Source organism: Branchiostoma floridae, chromosome 12 (genome assembly GCF_000003815.2).
Source record: "Branchiostoma floridae strain S238N-H82 chromosome 12, Bfl_VNyyK, whole genome shotgun sequence".
Taxonomy (NCBI): Eukaryota; Metazoa; Chordata; class Leptocardii; order Amphioxiformes; family Branchiostomatidae; genus Branchiostoma; species Branchiostoma floridae.
Genome location: NC_049990.1, coordinates 2,502,438 through 2,525,596, shown reverse-complemented (window position 1 = coordinate 2,525,596; position 23,159 = coordinate 2,502,438). Strand labels below are relative to the sequence as shown.

At 42.9% G+C, this 23,159-nt stretch overlaps 3 protein-coding genes across 3 annotated transcripts; all 3 read right to left on the bottom strand.

Annotated features, from left to right (window-relative positions):
• Window positions 1-216: 216 nt before the first annotated feature.
• Window positions 217-4,196, bottom strand: LOC118426825 (tumor necrosis factor ligand superfamily member 10-like). Its single transcript, XM_035836368.1, has 5 exons — window positions 4,072-4,196; window positions 3,786-3,914; window positions 2,781-2,919; window positions 1,839-1,973; window positions 217-1,265 (listed from the first exon to the last, which is right to left on the bottom strand). Exons 2-5 carry the CDS (start codon window positions 3,826-3,828, stop codon window positions 1,109-1,111), a joined length of 474 nt encoding a protein of 157 aa, XP_035692261.1. The 5' UTR covers window positions 3,829-3,914; window positions 4,072-4,196; the 3' UTR covers window positions 217-1,108.
• Window positions 4,197-6,676: 2,480 nt separating this feature from the next.
• Window positions 6,677-11,858, bottom strand: LOC118427975 (tumor necrosis factor ligand superfamily member 10-like). Its single transcript, XM_035837941.1, has 6 exons — window positions 11,592-11,858; window positions 9,899-9,941; window positions 9,255-9,386; window positions 8,461-8,599; window positions 7,469-7,603; window positions 6,677-6,876 (listed from the first exon to the last, which is right to left on the bottom strand). Exons 1-6 carry the CDS (start codon window positions 11,856-11,858, stop codon window positions 6,720-6,722), a joined length of 873 nt encoding a protein of 290 aa, XP_035693834.1. The 3' UTR covers window positions 6,677-6,719.
• Window positions 11,859-14,242: 2,384 nt separating this feature from the next.
• On the bottom strand, window positions 14,243-21,570 carry LOC118427973 (tumor necrosis factor ligand superfamily member 10-like). The gene is made up of 6 exons (XM_035837939.1): window positions 21,337-21,570; window positions 18,113-18,164; window positions 17,430-17,552; window positions 16,520-16,661; window positions 15,478-15,627; window positions 14,243-15,124 (listed from the first exon to the last, which is right to left on the bottom strand). Exons 1-6 carry the CDS (start codon window positions 21,568-21,570, stop codon window positions 14,968-14,970), a joined length of 858 nt encoding a protein of 285 aa, XP_035693832.1. The 3' UTR covers window positions 14,243-14,967.
• Window positions 21,571-23,159: the final 1,589 nt, after the last annotated feature.

The following is a 23,159-nucleotide window of genomic DNA, read 5'->3' as shown; positions in this document are numbered from 1 at the left end:
TGGTGTCTATGACCTGTGATTCTTTGGTGTTTCCGGTTTCTAATTTTCGGACCTTTTATTATATATTAAAGATGATATATATGTAAGGACGTTGAATATGGCTTTGGCTGTGCCCAATTATCGAGATCTATCGAAGACTTGTACATTTATGAACAGGGTTAGTTTCTTGGGGTTTTGTTGCGTCAAACAAACAAAAAACAGGACAACAGGCAATCATTAAGATAGGCACCCTTTATTAATCTGTTTCGAACTGCATGACATGCAGTACATAGAAAAACAACCCATAGCTGCACTTTGAAAGACACTAGTTAGTCATCACATAAAGATGACTAATTACCACAGTACACATGTATATACGTATTGACCAACACCGAACAAACGTTATAGTTGCATAGTAAAAAGCCTCTTCCGTTTAAACATCAACCTTGTCCCTGCTGACTAACGCAGTAATCAATATAGATTTGGTCCCAAAGGGCTGCTTCATGGATAAGGTTAATCTCAGGACGCATGTCTGGTAAATTAAAAAGAACTTCTAAGAGTATTTTACGTTTCTGGTGCATAGCATTTCCTATCTAATTGCGATACGAGGACAATTGTGGAACAGCAGAAAAACACATTTTATTGACTCCTCAAAACTAACTATGAAAATGTTACTGATAGCCATCACAAGTTGTGTTCTCGTGACGTCATCTGTGTGTCTGCCACCATATTGGTGTACCGTATTTTCATATCCGTGAATCTTACCTCACATGCGTTTTTAATGTTCACTTCACCCTTTAAAACATTTTTGTTCTTTGAGCTTCGGACACGTCTGGCTGTGACTATTGCACAGTGCCAGAAAAGCTCTAAATGCATGACCTACGATTAACTGAAATGCAAATAGGGACACCAATATGGCGACAGGTGACGTGTACATCATGTCTTTGCTCCAACATCTGAGAGAGAACATCCGTGAATAGTTTCCTCAGGCTAGTGAATGGCTGTGTAACAAAGTTCATTTTTCGCTGCTTTCCCCGTACTTACATATTCTCAGTATTTACATGTTCTCTAGTCAACAGGCAGTTTATTTGTATTATCACATACAAACAAAAAGCCCGCCGACTACCTTCTATATCATGAAGGCTCCGAAGTAGCTTGCGGCCTCCTCGAAGCTGACCATGGCGACGTTACTGACTTGCACGAAGAGCCTGTCCCCCGCCCGCAGCCGGAACACCCCGCCCTGGTAACTCGACAGCAGACCGTACTGGCTACGCTTACTCCAACATCTGGAAGAAAGTTTAAAGATATCGATTTTAAAGATATCGATCAAAATCTTAGTCTAGGGCGGTTGAACAGATAACTTATTCATACAACAAATGTAGAATTCATTGGTGTCATACTATGCCAAATATTAGCTGGTCATAGCATGTCCAGGTCAAAAGATACCAAAAAAAATTGAAGTTCTGCTGCAGTACCAAGATCACATACCAGGTGGCCAAAAATTGACCTTGACCTTCGTCTTCCAAACAACTACCCACATACCAAATATGATTACAAGCAATCTATAGGTTCTAGAGTTATTCTGACACAAATATCCGGAAACACACACACACACACACACACACACACACATATATATATATATACACACCAAAAAACTATACCTCCATTTTTCATGGAGGTAATAAATATGCCAAGGAAACACAGTTTACAACCTAACAGTGGTGGAAAACTGTACTCTACAGCCTGTCAGCTCCTCTGACGTATCATGTAGTGTATTTGGTAAATTTCTGCTATTTTTCCAGCAACCTATGTTTTCATTTTAATTGGTAGATGCCAGCTAGTTTAGCTTGTCTTACTTTGTCCTGGCACTTTTCATCACTTGCTGTGGTTCCCTGTAGGTGACGCTTTTCTTGTACGTGAAGTGCAGAAGCTGGTGCTCTTCCGTTGACTGCTCACCCTCCCCCGTTCCCATGTAGCGGAAATACAGCTGGCTGTTGGCGGAAAACTTGCATTGGAATTGAACTCTATACGATTTCACATCGCAATCATGGTCTCATACGCCAATCATGTGTTTTCATTGACTTCCATTGTAAAATATGCATCTTTTATGGCTTCATATAATAAAAATAGTATTCCAATTAAATAACGTATCTATGGAGATGTTTTTGCTTTCTATCTCAAGCACACTTGCTCTTTAGATGATAAAAAAACTTCCCCCGAATATTATCGGTGGAACGGTATCTATGCCATCTATAACTGCAATTACCCACTATCCGCAAGAGGTCCTCTTCGGCTTGTCTCCACCAGACTCTCGCCAGGCCGAATAGGGGACTTTTGCCAAGTTAGGCCGGGATAAAAGCCTAGAAGGAGTTTTGGCCTAAGAGTCTTGGCCAGCCATCTAACTCCTCTGGCGTGTTTTTATTTCCTCATATTTGGACAATTTCGACTGTTTTCCAGCGACCTGTGGAGCCTGGTAGAGGCTACTATTCGGCCGCCAGCGTCTGACGTAACACTTATGAGTTATGACAAAAGAACGTACACGTCCGACCTATCACCCGGATGACGAAACTTTCTTACCTAGCTAGTCCTGTCAGTAATAAACAAGCTTTCATCTATCAGGTGGGTTAATGAAAGAGAATTGTAAATCCACTTAAACGCACCCTTTCGGTGCCCCATTTGTGTGTGTGTGTGTGTGTGTGTGTAGCTTCAAACTTTGTATTTTTACATATATAGATGGCAGTCTATCAATGGCTACATTGCACTGTTGTGAGTAGCATTAACCGGGCTAAATGACCTACCTGTACACGTAGTACAGCCCGTCCTGCGGTACTTTGATGTAGCCGTCTCGGTACCTCATACCGTTCGCCAGGGTCGCCAGTCCCTGGTTCGATTCCCACTCTTTCACTCGCAGGACGGTTCCCCTAGTATGGTCTAGGGCTGGGGAAGAATGTCAGATCGAACGAATTGAGGGACCAAAAAGGAAAATAAAATAAAAAACATTGAAGTACACAGGACAGCTTGTACTAAAACAACTGTATATGATTGTGGAAACTGTCAAACGTTCCAGGTAGAATCCACTACATTTTTTTCAGTGACTAGGCATGCAACATCTGTAGTCCGACACTTAAGTTTTTAACCGCAACCTGTGAATTGATATATCAATAACGTGAAAACATATAAAGATAGAACTTTATTGCACGACATTTGTACATGGTACAATGTATGGCAACAACTATTCCACAAAGTACAAAATAGGTGTATAGAATAAGACTTAACATCCTTATTAACATAGCAAAAAGGGCTAAAACAAGATATAATGTTACAATCGAGTTGGGCTAATCATGGCTTTCATTATTCTTTCTAATAACAAAGCAGTCTTTGATATATTTGCCTAACTTTGCATTATGGGAGTTGTGGCATCTAAAGATATATACAAATCTTAGATAGGGCAATAGAAAAAAAACGAGAAGACACATTTATGCTAATAATTAAATCACAGATAAGTAAGTACACAGTGTAGCTACAATTGTTATATAAATTCTATATGTTCTAGTTTTTTGGTACTGTATCCAAAGCTTGCGGTTTTCAAAAGCCATTGGCTATATCTACATGTGGATGGCAGATTCGGCTGACACTCACAGTTGAAACGTAAATAAATAGATAGACAGTTATATTTGTATGTAAATATTACAATATGCTAGGCTGAATATGTGATCAGTACGCCGTCCTTTTTACACGGTCATTATGTAAACAGAATACAACATGATGCGTAAAAATGTATTTTCTTATGCGAAGTTCCCTACCCAACTGGGGATCGTCCAGTGTTGATCCGGTGAGGTGGGCCATAGGCTTGGCCAGGAATGTCTGTCCTCCCTCCCCCTGAGTGGTGTGGTACGGTCCCAGCGGTAGGAAATCCCCCCTCTTCTCTTCGTCTAAGAGATTTGACAAAAATAAGAAATTGCAGTTTGACCAAACATAAGGAAGCGCTAACTGACCCATTTTGTCAACATTTACCGTTATGAATATGTTTATACGGAAGCTATGATGAATAATGGCAGTAAAGAACAGGAAACAAACCGACAAACTTACCCCTCTCGATATATGTGTTATTCCGCAAGAGCTGTTGGATCACCTATACAACAAACGCACGTTACTAAACGTTAAGTGGCATTGATGATCTGAAGTGTGCAAAAAGGTAAATGTAGATATATCCTAAAATGTTCAGATATTAGCTACTCCAATGTAGACGATACTTAAAGCCTGCATGATAATATAGTCATCCTTACGTTGTATGTATGGTTATTTTACTCATGGTTGCTTTGATATGCTTATGACCTTGTTTGGGGCGTCGTGAAACTTTTTTGTACCTATAATGTATTCCACGTGTGCAAGCGACAAAACGTCTGTGAAAAACCGTGAATTGGACATTACATCTGCTTGGAGATAAGAAACGACTTCACTTCACTGCACAGCACATGGGTAATAGATGTGTGACTGTTTAATAGACACGTTCCGACATGGTAGCAGATAAACTTTGAACATGAAACTGCGCACTTATAGGCTGCCTGGTGGCGTCTTGTTTGACCTGTGTAACATGAACCGGAATTACCCAACAACTTGCACACAATTTTTTCTTCACGCGTTAAATTGAAAGGACAGGTACAGGTATATATCTGAGCGTTGGTTCGCGATTATCAACGTTGGCTAGGTTCTCTTGTGCCGGGAAAGGGTGTTTGCCGAGGAAGGGAGTTTGCTGTGGAAGAGAGTTTTGCCCCGTTTAACTACCTTCCACGGAGAAGCCTGCCACGGAGGCTAATTGCACAGTTACAAAGGTGGTACATCAAACATATAAACTCGCTGGCGGGCAAACAATAGGCGTGTTTGAACAGTCAACAGGTCGAACGTGAGAAAAGTGAAAGAAGTTCGGTCAGTCCCAGATTATAGTTCTGACTCATTATTATCCCCACAAGCCCAGATGATCTAAATTACAGTTCCCCTTTGCGTTAACATGTGTAACGTAAGGATAATGTAAAAGCCGCTTAATTGCACACCCCATTTGCCAGTGCGTCTCGTGCAATTATCCGAATGGTGCAACAAAGCGAAGTTGTTAAGCTGGACCGCACCACCACCGGATTTGAGGATTTCGTGCAACTAACAGAAGTGTGCGGTTGTACAGTTAACTGGCTTCCACTGTAGTTCACATCGCGAAAGTGTCTTTGAGACTCAGCTCTTTATATTTGCGCCATTTCATTCTCTCGCGTATAGAAAAGGCACGGACGACAAACACAGACCACATTGCACGGTCTCACGCAACCCTTGCACGCTTGACTACACCTCTAGCTCTAGCTCCAGCTCCTTCCTCTGAGCGCCCTGCAGTTCCCCGTACAGCAGTACAGCCATGCACACAAGACTCACAAACAGCAGCGCAACAAGTACAGACAAGGCAGCCACCGCCCGGGTTAAAGTTGTGACCTGCCTCTGTAGGCGTACGGGCTCAATAGAGCCGAGGTTAGCGTACGTTTCTACCCCCTTCATTATTATGTTCAATGCAGTTCTTGTGCCAGTAGAGTAACTGAAGCCAATTATCTGTAGAAAGGTGGTTCAAAGTAAGGCGCATTTTAAGGGGAAAGAGGAGAAAGAAACGTAAGCTAACCGACGGTTGGGAAAAGTTGCCCGCCCGCGGCGTGGTTCGCGACAAAAGAACACCTTTGCTCAGACCTTACCTGGAGCGACGCTCGCTTGTCCAATCACCGACGTAAGAAAGGGGGATTCCCCTGACGTCACTTTCACTTTCGTTGTTTTCACATTTGGTGGACGCCATTTGAAACTCGGCCTCGTGCACGAAGAATACATTATCTTGGAAACAACAGCACGACAATATTGTAGATAAAGCATTCTCTTATTATTCTGTTTTTGAGTAAATTAATGTATTTAGCTCGTGTCGGACATAATTTTCTTACTTGTTACCTTCGCCAAAAAGGGTTTTTAGTCATGTTTTTGGCGTGTTTGTCTGTCTGTGTGTGTGTGTGTGTGTGTGTTTGTGTCTGTCTTTGAATAGTGTGCTCAAAAGGATATTTGGTAGGTGGGTAGGGGTCGGAAAGTGAAGTTCGATAATGGCCTCTGGTGGCTTTGTAAGGTACTGCATCAGAACTTCCGTTTTTGATATGTCGTTTATCTATATATTTATTGGTTTGGCTGAAACACGTAAATGTGTACAGCCAAGGATGGCTACCTGGGGGAATAGACTAATAAGTTACTAGGTTCCAAATTGCATCGAATATACATAGAATAAAAATACCTATTTGTACAAAGTTAGGATATCCCCTCCTAGAATGTATTTTATCTGTAGGATGGAATGAACTAATACTTTTGAAGAAATAGCAAGAAACGTGAACAGCTTTGTGCGCTTACACTTGTATCATCAAATTGTGAACCATCCATGATAAAGTCAAACTCATCTTCAATCTCATTCATGCAGTAGGACAAAACCTCTGGTCACTGGGAATTTTAAAGAACCGACGATGCCCCTCTATCTGTTTATCTAGCTGTATAAAACAGGTAAAATCGCCCTTCGGCGTTGCACACCAGCGTCGAGATCTGTATCTGTATGACAGGTATAACCCACTTTCGGCGTAACACACCAGCTTCCGTATGCGGGTTTCTGTACAACTGCTTTAACGCCCATCGGTGTAACACACTCAAATGCAAATAGGGACACCAACATGGCGCCAGGCGTTCTATATCATGAAGGCTCCGAAGTAGCTTGCGGCCTCCTCGAAGCTGACCATGGCGACGTTACTGACTTGCACGAAGAGTCTGTCCCCCGCCCGCAGCCGGAACACCCCGCCCTGGTAACTCGACAGCAGACCGTACTGGCTACGCTTACTCCAACATCTGAAAAAACACACACACACACAGACTTTACTGTTGTAAGAGTCTCTGGCGCGTTGGGTAGGCCTATCTGCATGTTCTTAGTGTTACTCTGTGGGCCGACTACTCTCTCTTCACAGCTAGGGGCTGAATTGTGAGGAGCTTACAATAGGCGGGGCTAAAATCAAGGGTCTGGAGAGGCTGCCATTCGGCGCTAAAGCTAAGGGCACAACCCACCATACGTGCAATTTGTCCGTACGTGTTTTGAGAGGCCACGTCCGCCACGTGTTTCTGAAAACGTTCAGGCTGTACAGGGCAGGCGCGTCGCCCGTACTGGCACGTACGGGGGGGGGGGGGGGGGTGTTGTGCCAATTCGCAGCCCGGTGGCACACAAAGTTTTGCCTGCACATAAAGTTCTACGGCGTGTCTGCGTGCTCCAAAATCCGTCGGGATCCCTACGAGTTCGTACGGAGGCGGTACTTACCAGTACGGATCCCAAAAGATTGCCCACGTTTTGGCAAGTAGACAGCACGTATTTGCACGTACGGCGGGTTGTGCCCTTAACCCCAATACAAATTGTCCCAGGTGCGGCCATAGAACTGGCAGTGGCACTTACTTTGTCCGGGCACTTTTCATGACCTCCTGCTTGTCCCGGTAGGTGGCGCTTTTCTTGTACGTGTAATGCAGCAGTTGATGGTTGTCTGTTGAGCGGGACTCTTTGCTGTCTCTCATGTACCGGAAATACAGCTGACTGAGAACACACAGGTAAGGTCTCATTCATAAGTTATTCACTGTATTGAAAGTAATGCCAAAATACGTGTTTTACATATCATGGGCGCATTCATAATGAACCCTCTTGAAATACATGTTATTCATTTAGCACATTTACCGGACATCAGGTAAAACAAGAAATGATTTTTTTTAAAGCTGGCCACGCAAGCTAACATAATGACGAGTATGAAATGGTGCAAAAGATAGTTTGTAAGTAAGTAACAGAAAAGGGACCAAACTGGCACAGGCACATGTTTTGTTAATAAACCAATTACTACTACATCGCCCAATTCTTGCTGTTTCTCGTGTACCGGAAATACAGCCGACTAGAAACCCAGATATTAGATAAACGTCAACATAAACGTAATCTGATGTTTAAATTTGGATGTTTAAAGGCAAATTCACATTTGTAACCTAGTCAGCTCTTTCATAGATGCATCCAATAACGCCACATATCCACATATTCAAGCCGGCTAGTTGAGTTGCCCTGTCTGTATTTTTTTTTTATACAGCCTAACAAATCAAGTTAGATCGTTCTGCAATGCGATAAGGGCTATCCAACTTAGTTGTAGAGAAATGGCAGAAAAAGCCACTGGCCACCTAATCCTTTCGTGTCAGAAAGGATCGAGCTGGTGGTAACTACTGAAGCTGGCGCTCAGGCTAAAACAACTGATTTCAAATCTTGTCTTGAGTATTAGGTAATGAAAGTTGTTTGAAGTGCCTTTCTGAAGGACACAACGCAACCAGGAATCGAACCCCCGACCTCTCGATCTAATGCCAGCTAGCCTAGCCTCTCAGCCACTTGACGCCACTGAAAACGTGCATTTGATAGGTTACCTGTAGACATAGTACAGTCCGTCCTGCGGTACTTTGATGTAGCCGTCTCGGTACTTCATCCCGTTCGCCAGGGTCGCCAGTCCCTGGTTCGATTCCCAGTGCCTCACACGTAAGGTGCTGTGGTTCGAGTGGCCATGGCCTGGAATAGAACAACGATATCGTTAAAGAAATGCTCTTGTGTTCACCAACCGATAACTCCTATCTATGCTGATGTATATGGTCTTCATGCTCCCACAACAGAAATGGATCTGTGACCCATGGTACAAAGCAATTTTGAGACGACTTTGTTCCCCTCTGCGTAGGAGAATGATAGTCTTTGTATGGGACGTAAATTGGGAAAACGCCCGTGTTTGAGGAGAGCCTTGCATCGAAAACGTTAAAGAACCCACCACACTTATCTATAAGAATGGGGTTACGTCCCGACATTCGTCGAATAGAACGTTGGTATTTAGGAATTTGGTACATGATTGGCTTTATTTAGCTAGCACTGGGAATGTGCCAGCCCTTTGCATAGATAATCGTGTTCCGGAAGGTGTACATTCTGGTATTAGGATTGAAACGTTTTAAAAATCCATTTTGTTTGGTGTTTAAGGATAGGTCAAGATTTGCAAAACCAAAAGGCTGATATGAAACAGTACACTTCTGTATTTGGATAGAGATGGATTGAAATATGCTTTATTTGCTCAAGAGCGAATGTCGGCCTTTCTAGATGTTGATGCTATTGGACAAACATACGAGGAGATACAAAGATTGATTGATTGATTATGGGATTGATCATATGAGTAGTTAGATACCCAAGGGCTGGGGACGGTTCAGAGTTGATCCTGTGAGGTGAGCCATCGGCTTGGCCAGGAAGGTCTGCTCCTCCTCCCCGTCTTTACGGTAGAACGGTCCCTGTAGGAGAAACTCTCCCGTGTCTTCTTTATCTGTTGATTAAAAAAATGTCCATTTAACCAAGAGCTACTTTCGTTTCATTTGTAATATATATATAATTTAGTTTAGTTCTTTTTCTTTAGGGTGTTTGCACTCATGTGATGATAAGGTAAGAATTGTCCTCCATGTTGGATAACTAAACCGAAAGGTTTGAATACAGAGGTCAGGGCAGACATTGCAATCGCGTCCAGTCTGCCGGTAGAGATCCCGATCCGGGTCTGTGCATTAAAAGCTCTTCAACTCCGATTCGTGTCACTTTAGATCAACAGTTGGCTTGGAACTTGACAGATCAGTATATTCACGTTTACCTACATATCCAATGATATCTCTAATATGTTTGATAATTTCCTAAACCCTAATTCACTTGTACACGACTATCATACCAGGCAAAGACATCACTCACACTGTCCTTCCTAAAATACAAATGTGTTACAATATGGAATTACAGTCTGTAGAAACAACATTTTCTAACATTTTGAAGCGCCATGAAAACGCATGCACATACCTTTATCATCGTTAGTGTGGTTCCCCAGTACCTGTTTAATGATCTGTAGTTGGAAAGAATGGAAAAATATGCAGAATGTTTACATGTGATATATATCATATATAAAGCATCATTTGAGTACAGAATATCTATATGACCGTATGGTGTGTTCCAAAGTTATTAATTATCTAGTGACCCCGGCCCGGTTTTAAAAGTCGAAAGTGGTTCTTAAGTTCGATTTTGTGCTTAAAATGTCATTTGCGCCCATGTTCCATAAAATCATTATAGTATAGATATTTGTTAGAATACCAAAGATACAGTGTCGCAGGCACCGACCTACCAGCTGTAATGATCCCAAGTTATTCCAAGCTCATTACTTAGGAGATATCGATGTTGTTGTTTTTCTCGAAGTTTGGAGAAGAGGAAGAAGAAACGGAGCACAGCGGTACGTTTCCCTTCCGTGAAAAGGTAAACATGAACATAACTTAAATGCCTGGGGCACTAGTGGCCTCCCAAGAGCGCATTTTATTCCATGAAGGGGGTCTACGTAACAATGTTTACTTTCCTTCCATGTAGGTAAACATGAACACAACTGCCATGCCTATGACACGAGTATGTATACGTAGCACACCTACAGCGACTTTTACTTTCGTGAAGGAGGTTTATAGTCCACTGGAGGTACTGTTCTGTGTGTATTTGTGTTTTCGCATACTTTGTCAGTAGACTGAGCTATGGATGGATTATAATGATATTTGGTTCGTGGGTAGGCTTGGGGAAAACGAAGGTCAAGGTCGACTGAGGGCCTTGTTGTGGCTTTACTTTTACTGACTGCGCCACTGCAACAGGTCCAGACACGAAACTCCGCTCAAAGAGCCCCAATGAATAAATAATGGCAACTTAACACCGCGCGAAAACAATCAATCAGACTAAAACCTTATTTGGTTACCCAAGTCAACATACCTAACGTTACATGTATAGCGCCTATGTCAAGTACTGATGTTTTACAATTCCATTCACCGCATTGTTTTGACAGAAACCGTGTCACAAACAAAAGAGGAACTAACCGCGACCGCAAATATTGATTAGTTAACCACTAATGGGACGAAAGCGGCCTACTCACACCGGGGCAGATCAAAACCCTGGCTGCCGACAAGAAACAGTGGAGACTTGCAGTCGCCCGCCTTGCGGCCGACCGATAGACCGATAGATATAATGTAAGATTGTTAGCCAGTACCACATGGTATACCTTTTATGTCAAGCATGACTTCCCCATTTTACTTCGTGGTCACACACTTCAATAACATAATGACATAGCCTAAAGCATGCCTTGCACGGGACGCGTTTTGAAAAACACCTCCCGAAAATGAAAGTGTTTTGAACCTTATCTGGGTGTCAGAGAAGGTTGCCAACTTGCTGACACAGGGCCTGTTTCCTTCAAATGGTCGCGGTTTTGTAGCATGTATCGTTTTTGGAATTAACAGATATGGAAGATCTGCTACTCAAAGGAGGGGCTGACTATATCGCCAACACATTGTTCCCTGCATACGACTGTCAGAGATATTACAACATGCCCATCTACAAATGTGTGGCAGTGGCAGGATAATAAATGTTCTTTATACACAACACAAGTATTTTACTCATGACTGTATGTATATTTGGCAAATAACATACTATTCTGCTATGTAATATAGCTGTGTAAAAAGAAGTGCCTTACCCCAGTGACATACGCCGCGATGCTTGTCTTCCCCTTACCCGGTTCGCCCTTGAACACACTTCCTTCAGGTAAGCCTAACTCCTCGGTCACTTCCTGTACATCTTGTACCTTCTCTGTAAGAAACACCGTCACACAGACCAGCGCCACCAGCAAACCCACCACAACAACAACCAACAACACCACCGCTGCGGAGAGGAGGGATAGTTTAGTCTTGAGCTCCGTCAGGTCGGCATGTTTCAGGTTTGTGTAGGGATCCACCCCTCCCATGGTCTACACAGTTCTTATGCCAGTACAGCAAGTGAAGCCAGGTATCTGCGGTAAGATAGTTTCCACAGCGAAACATTCCTTAGCGAAAGTGCAACTGCATTAAATGACCGTTAACCACTACCGCGCTTCTAAAGCATTTTAGCTTTGTTTTTGACAACAGACCCCAAGCTACCATAGAAGGTAAAGGTTTTACTATTGGCCAATGCAGAATTACAAACAAATGACAGGTAAGGGGGTTCCCCCTTGTCATGGTAGCTGGTAAGTGATGTAATTTGTTTTGTCCACAACTCTGAGCTTGTTTTCTTTTTGTTCGATATTTTATGCCTTATCTTTATTAATTTTGCGTGGTATGGGACGCTAGGGACTTACATGTGAAGCATTGTGTCTTCGTAAGGTTTCTTTTCAAGTGAAAAATTGCCTTCAAGTGGAATAAACACTTAGCCGCCATCTTTCACTGCTATCAACGAAACGTTCAACATTTCCCTTCTCGGTAATCTAACCCTTCTATGGGCAACTTTAATCCTATTGGTCGTTTCTAGGGAGACGTCATAGCTATATATAGAAGGTGATTCCCCTATCGCTTTCAGGTGTCGTTGCTTCTCATTCTTATGTTCCTCACAATGGTTAACCTAATGGCGGGAACTCGCAGCAACTGAAGAATGCTACTATGTCTCAATATCTAATTTATAATCATTACACACTGTTTAACACTACTTAGTATCGCTGGATAACTTGCTGTGTCAAAGTCACCGAACAGAAAACAGAAGTTTGTTGTGCGACAGTCCTCTGTTGACTTGTGGCAAGGCGTGTAGTATTGCACATAGCGGAGTGTTTGTTTTTTTCTCGCCAGTCGAACCTTAACTTGATAACAAATAAGACCTCTGCAGTGACGCTTTGATGATTCGAGGTGTGGCTCTCCTCAAACACGTTACCTTCATTTAACGTCCTATCTAAGGGATGGCCCTAACCGAAGTCAGGTACTCATTTCAACCCGAGTGGCCTTACTGGTGTGGCATTGTGCTCAGTGGTGCGAGGATTTTTGCAGAGGACCTACTTCCTTTTCATGGTACTGTGAGCAGAAGTCGTGCCGCTAAACTAAATATCAGAACCTGAAGTCGCGAAAATGAGGAAACAAATGTCAGTTTATCTGTTTATGGATCTTTCTGGAGGTACCTTCAATTGCGACAACTGATTTCCAGCTGAACTCTTTACCAAAACGTATTAACCAGGGATTCAAAAGAAAAGTGTCTGACATCAATTCGACAAATCATATACATTCACGAATGTATACCATTGAAGTAGCAACCATCTATATTTATGTTACATATACCCCCTCACATTAGGCGCGATTCGATCGGACGACGAGTCTGCGAGCTCTAAATTACGAGGAGGCATGACCCTTTCGGGAAGTGGGAACTCTGCCATTTCTTCGTCGGAATCATGGTCATTCCTCCTCGTAAATTAGAGCTCGCAGACTCGTCGTCCGATCGAATCGCGCCTAATGTGAGGGGGGTATTACCTGAATGGTTAAACAGAACGCGGGTATTGTTTATTCATCAGGTATGCCGGAATGTCCGTTTCAATTTCAACTGCTCGTGAATGAATGAAGTAGTTGCATTTTCGTTACTAGATATAATAAAACATGAACTATCTACCATGAGAAGATCGTGATCACGTTTACAAGACACGGGATATAAAAAACGGGAGTTCTGTTGCAGTACCAAGGAAAGCAACTGGGGGATCTATACAATCTAATCATTTCATATTTTATGACAATTCATCCATGGCCTCTTCGCTTATGCTGTTCGACATAAAAATACTAGTGAAACCTGCTCAAGGCGGTCGCCTGGGGACCGGACAAAAGTGACCGTTTTGGGCAGGTGACCGGCTTGAACATATTTCTATTAATTGTTTTTGTGAAGGTAACTAGGAAGCGATAAACCATTATTGTCATGATGCGACAGTAACGACAGATGGCAGGATTCCGTGTAAAGCGTGTTTTATTTGGTCCCATCAGTCCGCACGAATGATAGAAAAGTGTGTATCATATATTTCTTTGGCAGTGTAGAGCTATTCAGCCAAGCAGCAGTTGCACATGTACAATTTTTACACATTAAAACAACACTTAGCATTTTGTAATTATTGAAAAATATGCGGAATTACTTTTATTAGTCTAACGTTATGCTTTAGCGAACTTGTTACTATGTACCAAAAGTAAAAAAAGCTGGCAAAAAGAAACTTATAAACACTTGAACGACAAGCATAAGGAAAATTTATGTACAATATATACACAGGGTGTCTTGACTAAGTAAAACGTAAAACTATGCTCGTCTTAATGTTAACTCGAGTTAAAAAGCTTAAGTTCTGTTAAGATTCTACTATTATGTACATATTTACATTAATTTTACAAAACTTGGCATGTACCAATACTGTCTGACATTCCTCTACTTAGAGAAATATTCATGTTCTTAAAGTTTGTTTTGTCGAGACATCTATAGTCATGTCAGGAATTCCGTTGCAAACAACATGATTTTATGCCATTTACTTGACATAATCTTTCGACAGTTGATAGTTTTCACTACCTGGTTCACGTGTTCAGTGCTAGGTAGTCATCAGCCAATCAGATACACTTACTTCATCACCTGTTGTTGGAGGGGAAGTCATCAACCAATGACGAAGCCAGGAGGGGTCAAGACGCAACGTGATTGGCTGCAAACTGTTCCTCCAACAAAGGCGGGGTTGTATCTGATTGGCTCATTTTGACCTATAGGCCATAGCCGTTACATGTATGTAGCTGGCCTGGCAGGAAAAGGTTGTAGATGCCTCCTAAGCAGGTTTTACGAGTCTGGCTTTTGATGTAGCCCCTGCCAGACTCCACATGTGGCTGGAAACTTAACTCCTCGGTCGGCTAACTGCGACCTGTGAGGCCTGGCAGAGGCTACTTTTGGGGGACGTCGACTTATGATGCGTTTTTTTTTTCTGTTGGCATTTCAGTTCTAACTGTTCTCGGTTTCTTGTAGTCCTACGAAGGCATGCTAGCCAGTCTCTCACTGTAAAAAGCCAAAGCCCGACTCGTAGAGGGTACTACAGGAGTGGTAGCTCTCTCCTTCTATATCATGAAGGCTCCGAAGTAGCTTGCGGCCTCCTCGAAGCTGACCAAGGCGACGTTACTGACTTGTACGAAGAGCCTGTCCCCCGCCCGCAGCCGGAACACCCCGCCCTGGTAACTAGACAGCAGGCCGTACTGGCTGTCTTTGCTCCAACATCTGCGGGAGAAAATTAGCAAAGACAAAAATACGATCAGAGATGGTAGAGTTCATCCTATATATCACTACCACTACTACTAACTTTGCTAGCCTGGGTACCATCCGGATAGTAGTTCGCTCCTATGGTTGCTTCTGCTTGATCCCATTCTTTAATTCGCTCATGTTTAGGGGCCAATTAGACCTGATGCTTTTCAAGTTGTAATGACCAAAGCCTATGTCACACATCCAGACCGGAAGTGTGACGTCAGCAAAGGAGCTTGGAAGTTGGTATCGGCCCCCGTCTCGGTTAAGGAGACATATTAATACTGGAATAAAAGCACAACAAGGAAACAAACAAATTTAGATAAACGTACCTTGTTCTTGCACTCTTCATGATTTCCTGCTTTTCCGGGTAGGTGGCGCTTTTCTTGAAGGTGGAGTGTAGCAGCTGGTGGTCACCGGTGTGGTCTTCTGCAGAACTCCCGTCGGTCGCAGGGAGGCGCACGTGCCGGAAATACAGCTGACTGGAGGGACAGAAATATCAAAAAATGAGAACGAAAGAGACCAACACACTTTTCGAGAAAAGCAGGGGTGAGCAGATGAGCGAGGCTATGAACGCCATTAGATTATTCATTCATTCATTCATTCATTCATTCATTCATTCATTCATTCATTCATTCATTCATTCATTCATTCATTCATTCATTCATTCATTCATTCACACATTCATTCTTCCGTTGGTCTTTCATCCATTAGTTCGTTCATTCAATGCGAGGCGTAGCGAAGTATCTAACAAAACGCTACGCTCGACGTTTTTAATCCTGTGAACCCAGGTGGAGATAAAAACGAAATAACCCAAGTTACTCCTCTTCGTTTCTCAATATAAGTATGTTGGGTAACCCAACATACTTATATTGAGAAACGAAGAGGAGTAACGCTCTACTTGGCTATGAAGGCAAGCCGTAACGAGGTCAGACTGCACTCGAGCTATGAAAAAACCTCATTCCCCTTGTGTGGTGTTCGATTACATAATGTAGCAAGTGGCAGGACAGAGCTGGAGGGGCTGGTGACTTGTTTTGTTTGAACCTTCATTTATTCATGAGAAGCTCAAATCGACCAGCAGGCCGCTTTTCATTGAGGTCATGAGGGAGGTCGGGGTCAGATAAAATATAATACAGATACAGATTACATTGAGTACTAATAAATCCATTAACCTATATCACTACACATACATGGTACAAAACATATAGTGGTGCAGATGGCTAAGTGTTCATAGTCCGTGTCCGTTCGCTTTGGTCAATTACTTTTACTTCAAGAGTCTCTTAAAGCAGGTCAGATTTGGAGCCGTACGCGTGTCTGGTATATATTTAAATGACCATATATATATAAATGTTTTTGAGGAGGTATGTCCCCTACCTGTAGACATAGTACAGTCCGTCCACAGGAACCCTGATGGCGCCTTCCCTGTGCGTCATGCCGTTAGCAACCGTTGCTAGGCCCTGTCGGGACTCCCAGCTCTGGATCCTCACGGTTCTCTCTCCCCTGCCGTGCCGCCGAGCTGAGGGGAAAATCAGACGTACAAAATTAATCAACAGAAAAAAAATATTTGAGTGCAAGTTCATTTTTACATTGGCGAAATATATGGATATTTTCAGTACTATAGAAACAGAAAAAAAAAACTTTGTACGGTCGACCTCATTGCAAGGTTATCCACAAAACTGGGGTTTGGCAACCGGACCATAATCCAGAAAAGAGGTTTTCCTAGGTGTCTTATCAGCCATTTATCTTGTCCTAAACTCAATAAAGATGATGTTAACTCTCTCACTGCGATCTAACCTTGCGATCTAGATGGGTAAGGGAATTTCCCGAGCAGCCTTCGAAAACCCTGCTTCTCCCATAGGGTCTCTGTTCGATAGATAAACTCAGCTACATTCTGGGAGGCGATAATCCTCACTGTGTACAAGTGGGCAAATATATTCACGATTGTTTATACCGTAGAACCAATAGTGTAAATGACATGCTGATTTATTCATACCTATAGATATCCATATATATGTGTTTAGTTGTACTGTAAGTAGTTGTTATACATGTAGACCTTACGAAAGTCGCTGTACTTTTGTCGTGTCAATAAAGATTGTCACTTGTACATGTAGTCCTTGCACGGTGTCAAAAACACTCCGCCAGGCGCCAGGCCTTCTGCTTCGAAGGTTAACATATGCCAACTGGGCGGGAAAATGAAACGCTATGGTGGCCAAACTTCACTGTAAATATTCTCCCTATAGCATGAGTAGTTTGTCAGGTAGGGACTACTAGTAGTTATACTCACTGTGCCTTGCCGAGCCAGATTTCCCCGTGAGGTGCGCCATGGGTTTGGCCAGGTACGCCCTGCTGGAGTCGTTATGCAGGGTGAAGGGGCCCTGGGGCACGAACTCTCTTCTTCTGCTGGTATCTGGGGAGTAAAAACATGAAATAAATGACTTTTCAATAAAAGCAAAGTTACGCGATCAAGTCACACTTTTTCTGATAGAACCCCCTATACCGTACACAAGCTATCTAATTTTGGCGTCTATTTGAAACGCCTATATATACTTGCGGGTTGAAAAGTTATAGAAAATGTGAGTATGCATTTGGAGATCACCAAAAGAGATAGGACATGGAGGGAAAGAAAGCAGGGTGAACTGAGAAAGATATTGAGAGAGTTGAAAAGCTTTTCCTAAATGTGCATATGTATTTGGAAACAGTAACTAATCGAGAGAGAGAAATAGAGGGAGCTATAGATAGATAGATAGAGAGAGCACAAGAGAGAGAGACTGTGTGAGTGTGTGTGTGTAGAGAGAGAGCTAGAGAGAGAGAAAGAGAGAGAGACAGAGAGAGAGAGGGTAGAGGGAGAGCTAAGAGGGAGAGAAAGAGTGAGAAGCCCGAAACTAAAGGAGAGGGAATACTGATCATGACTTAGCAAACCCACAGCCTACATACAATGACGGATTTATAACAACATTCTATCCTCACCTGTATGTTTATCCCGCCAGAGAGTTTCGTTTTTTAAGATTTCTGCTACGATCTGAGGAAAATGATAAACGATATGTCAATGTCAACATCTGTGAAGTGAAGCAGCGCTAATTTAACGATAACCAAATCCATGTGGTGTAAAAGGGACCGCTAGAGGGCCCAGAATTTCGGTACTTCATGTTTAGATTGGACAACCTTAAATCATAATCCAGTTTGTTCTTCTTAGCAAAGTTTTTGCTCCAACGTAAGTAATAGACTTAGAGGACATTGCAATTTAAGTCTCATCCTAGCTTCACCCATAATTTAGGCAGTCTGTCTAACAGCACGTTATAATTTATATGTTAAAAAACAGTGTTTTAAAACTTCTTATCTGATAGTGTACTTTCCAGTACAAAAGACGTTCAAATCAAGCCGGACACTAACATCTACTTGGAGAGCGTACCAAGATTCGTCCGAGAAAGAAGCCGGACATCCAACTTCCTTCAAGCTTGAGACTGTATATCAAGTCTTTAAAGAAAACTTCCTTCATGTTTGAGACGGCGTTTTTAAGCCTTAAGAAAACAGCCGTCTGTAACCTTATCTCGACAAGGAAATGCCCAAGGCGTAAACATCGCGTGCTTCGTGGCGGGGTTATCGGTCATGTCGGTGTTGCTGTCTGGAATAACGCTTACCTTGCGTTCGATACGAGGGTCTGTACATGTATGCTCTTTTTACCTCCGTGAAAAATGGAGGTGTTGTTTTTGGTGTGTCTGTGTGTTTGTCTATGTTTCCGGATATATATTTGTGGTCAGCATAACTTATGAAACTCTGGATGGATGATAATAACATTTGATATGTGGATAGGGGTCGGAAAGACAAATTTCAAGGACAATTTTGGGCCCCATTGTGTGCGCTCTTGGTACTGCAGCGGAACGTCATTGTTTGATGACTCGGACATGCTATGGTTTTGCCTTGTAGGTGGCAGATAGATTGTGATGTAAGGAAGATGTTGTGTAGGATTCGGCCCCCTAGCACCTTGCTCAGGAACTACCGAGGGGCGTCTTTGAACCTATTTTGACTTCCCGTAATTTGCGGGGAAAGCGTCTTTTATTTTTTACGTAATTCGTAGTTGGGAGATTACATTTTGCGCAATAGCCTTCACTAACTTTAGCATAATAGGTAGGTCTTCTGAATTCAGAGTAAAGCGTTGTCAGAACCCCCATGCAAACCCTCATTTTGGAGGCAAAACAGACTTCGTAAGTCTAGCTTTACGAACTGATACTGACAGTACGCCAGCCAGAAACACCAACAAGGGGTAATTCATAATGATGGGGTCTGTAGGGATCCTACAAAACCCAGTGGGCTAAACTACTTGGCAACGAAGTATTTTATGTGTTATACTTTTGTAAAGTTGGAATTAGTCGTGCAGAAACAATAACAATAGACTCAGTCAACACGGAAAATTCTTGATTTCGGGCTCTAATCATAGTTCTCACGAAAGTTACGCCGCGTTTTGGTGCTTTTGACCAGACGGACAAGTTTGCGGACAAGTTTGTAAGGAAGTAATTCAGGGGTTTAAGTCAGCATATATAAACTAGCAATCACAGTAACAATAGACCCATGGTACCCGTGAGGCAAGTCTGAAATGTCATTATGTCTGGTTCTGTACACGTCTCACGAAGATTTCAACTATCAAACTCATTGAATGATTGATTTAACCCACAAACTTCCATTTGCTACGTTGACCTAATTCAAGGTTTTGACCTGTATTTATCAAAATGCAAACCCTGGACAGGGTGACAACTTTGGGGAGAAGTGATTGAGAAGTTTGTGATGTTGACCTTGTCAGCTGTAACACCGGTGGGACGCTAAGTATACTAAAAGTCAAAACAGCAGGAAACACTCTTGACACTGCGTCAGTTTGGACAGCAGAGAAGAGTGACGGCTATTACATAGTTTCTTTCGGAGTAAGAACTGTTTTCTAAAGCCATTTTGCTCTTAACTCAAGGCCATTGGCACATTCTCCATGCAAAACTAAAATTTCAGAATACTAGTATCCCTTTAGCTTAGAGATTAACTTCTTTCGCACGAAGATCACAACTTTTAAACTCAATCATGTCGAAGTCTTCAGAATGAGAGGCCTAACAAACGTTATAAAGGTATTTGTCACCAGACTGACTTCATAAACAGCTGACCAGTAAAACCCGCGGGAGGCTAAGTAAGTAATAACACTTGGCAGCTCGGTTGCGGTTAATCTCAGAGTCTCCGAGACGAAAACAAGTCTGACAAGTCTGACAATGTCTGATAGGCAATCTCAACAAGCGCCAACTCAAGCGGATAACGCAAACCAACTGCCACATACTGTAAAAAGGCGGGATGTTTGCGGTTGTTTTGTGTGCGCGGTTTTTGTGGTGAGTCCTTCACCGCGAACTCTAACCCGCCGCGAAAATTTCTGCTTCAACCGCGAAGTTAAAACCACCGGTGCACCGCAAACGCTCAATTGAAATCCATTTTCTTCCTACGGCGAATTCAAACCCCGCAAACATTTACACTTTTACGGAAGCTGAACGCTCAAAGTTCACCCGTGTACCCTTTGCCTTGGGCAAGTCTGGGTAGTCTGTAAAAACATGTCGCTGGAAACCCACTGCGAGCGCGCGAACCTATGCTAACAGGTGTGAAGGAAACTGTAGAAAGTTTCTTGGTTTCAGCCTCGGACCGCTCTACACTATCGGAATCATGACCGAACGTTATATGAAGTACAAAGACTAGAAACTGACTTAACCTCCCCGTAATGCCTAAGTCCACAGCCAATACAGATTTGGTGATACGTGGCTACCTTTACCACGCCGAAGTTCAGACACAAAGCTAGCATATATACTTTAAAAACTAAGGCATTCCTATAGTCACATTTAGACAGTTAAGTCGTAATCTTTATCTTTTAGTTGCTCTTACTAGTTTAACGTTATAAAATCTATGACTTAACTTATCTCAAAGTAGATATTAGGAGGAAGCTCGTAAAATTTTCTTTTCGTCCTGTAGTCGAAATCTTTATCTTTATCTTTAGATGGCTTTGACTACTTAAACTTCCTAAAATCTATGTGTCTTTACTTATCTCCAAGCAGATGTTAGGAGGAAGGTAGCAAAATTTCCTTTGGACAAAGTTTGGTCCTGTTTTCTTTCACCAGGAAACGTTGCGACCTTCCCTCACAACATCTGCTCGGAGATCCAAGCCTGTGTATATTTACCTCCTGAATGGTGGGATTAGAACCCGTGTCCCCCGGTCCCAGCCTTCCGCCACCCGTCCACGGCTCCGTCCGATCCACGGCGTCCAGTTTGCTGAAGAGATTGACGGTGACGTAGACGAACGCTCCGGTCAGGCAGACGACCGTGGCAAACAGACCCGCCACAGTCCACTTCAGGATCCGTATCTGTCTCTCCACGCCGCCTGCCGCGACCTTGTTGTACGCGATTTCATTCATTGTGCTGTGGCCCCTTTAGGCAAACCTGGCGAGGACTACACTTCAAGAAAGCCGTCTTGTGGCGAGGAGTACACCTGGAGAAAGTGGCCAGGTTGTCCCATGTGAGGTGGGAGCTAATTAAAGACTTCCGGCGGAAGCATAAGTGGTCAAAAATTAATTTTTGACCGCAGAAAAGAGGCGGGACAGCACCTACCCCCGGCACAAGGAAACGTGGTGAGAGGAGTGGGCGAGGGCCTTTGTCTTGGTTTTCGGGTCAACAAACATCGTGTGGACCGTACCATGTAAGGAAAGGGGAGCTTTTTTTTTATTAGAGAAAGCGGCAAACGGCTGCACTAAAATTTACTGATGGACTCATTATCTGCCAATCTTCCTCAATTTTATGACTTGAAGTGCGTAAATTGTGGTTATTTTTCCCGCGCAACAACACAACTACTAACCCTGCCCTCCCCTAAACTACACGGTTTCGCTGCGGTTTACCTGGACCACTTGCCAAACAATGCCTCATTTGTTTAGACGGAAAGTCCCGAGTGTGACGAAACCAACTGTTCGCGGAAGCAAGTTTCGCCGAGGGGCCGTCTGAGAAGTCCACCGCTGCCGCACCTGGGTCAAAAGTCGTCAGCTGCTATCTTAAGATTGGTCGAAGATCAATCCAACGCTTAACATCGCGTTCCTACCAAGGACGCTAATGTAATAAATAAATACATACATACATACATATAAATTCATACTCTATCGAGTTGAAACATCAACAAAGTTCCGGTTCATGTAATATGTATAGATATACAGCACAATTTATATTTCTTTCTCTGAAAGTAAGGCTCCGGCTGCTTTTAATGGTTTAAGCGTTTTTATCGGGCTTTCTATCTTGAATCATTTTCTTCGTAGCCGCCGGGATGCCTCACAAAAACAGTCGGATCCGACCCGTCTACTTGGAGAGTGATATTTCCATGGGTCTACCGTACTCTACGCTTTCCCGTGACAATGAAGTTTGAACAGTACGCATACATACTGAACGCATCTATATGCATACAAAAGAGTGTATAGATGGACAAACACGATCACCACACATACACACACACACACTCCAGCACACACTCGAACTTCGAGCCCCAAACCCACCCTCTCAAAACTTGAATATCGACCGATCCTTCTCTGACGCCCCCGCAAAAGTTTTACCTTACGTCACTTTCACTATTTAATCAAAAGGAGCAAAGCTCAAAAGTCACGGAAAGGTAACTTTCGTAGGTGGTTACTTTCAATGTATCAATCAATTACTGGACCAAGACAAGGCCTTTTCAACTTAACCACTAGTTCATATTTGGTATTACAATGTCCGTATCGTCTGCCAGTGAGAAATGTTATGTTACTATTTTCTCAACAGACACCCTAAAACATTAGCCTCCACAGGTCGCTGGAAAAATAGTATTGGCCAAATAAGACAGAAAACACGCCAGAGGAGCACAGTTTGCGACCTGAGGCAAGCCAACCAACACTCCTAGGCCAATTAACTCCTACTTTTTAGTCTCTACCAGACTCCGGATCGCTGGAAAATCGTAGAAATGGAACAAATAGAGAGGAATATAACCGGT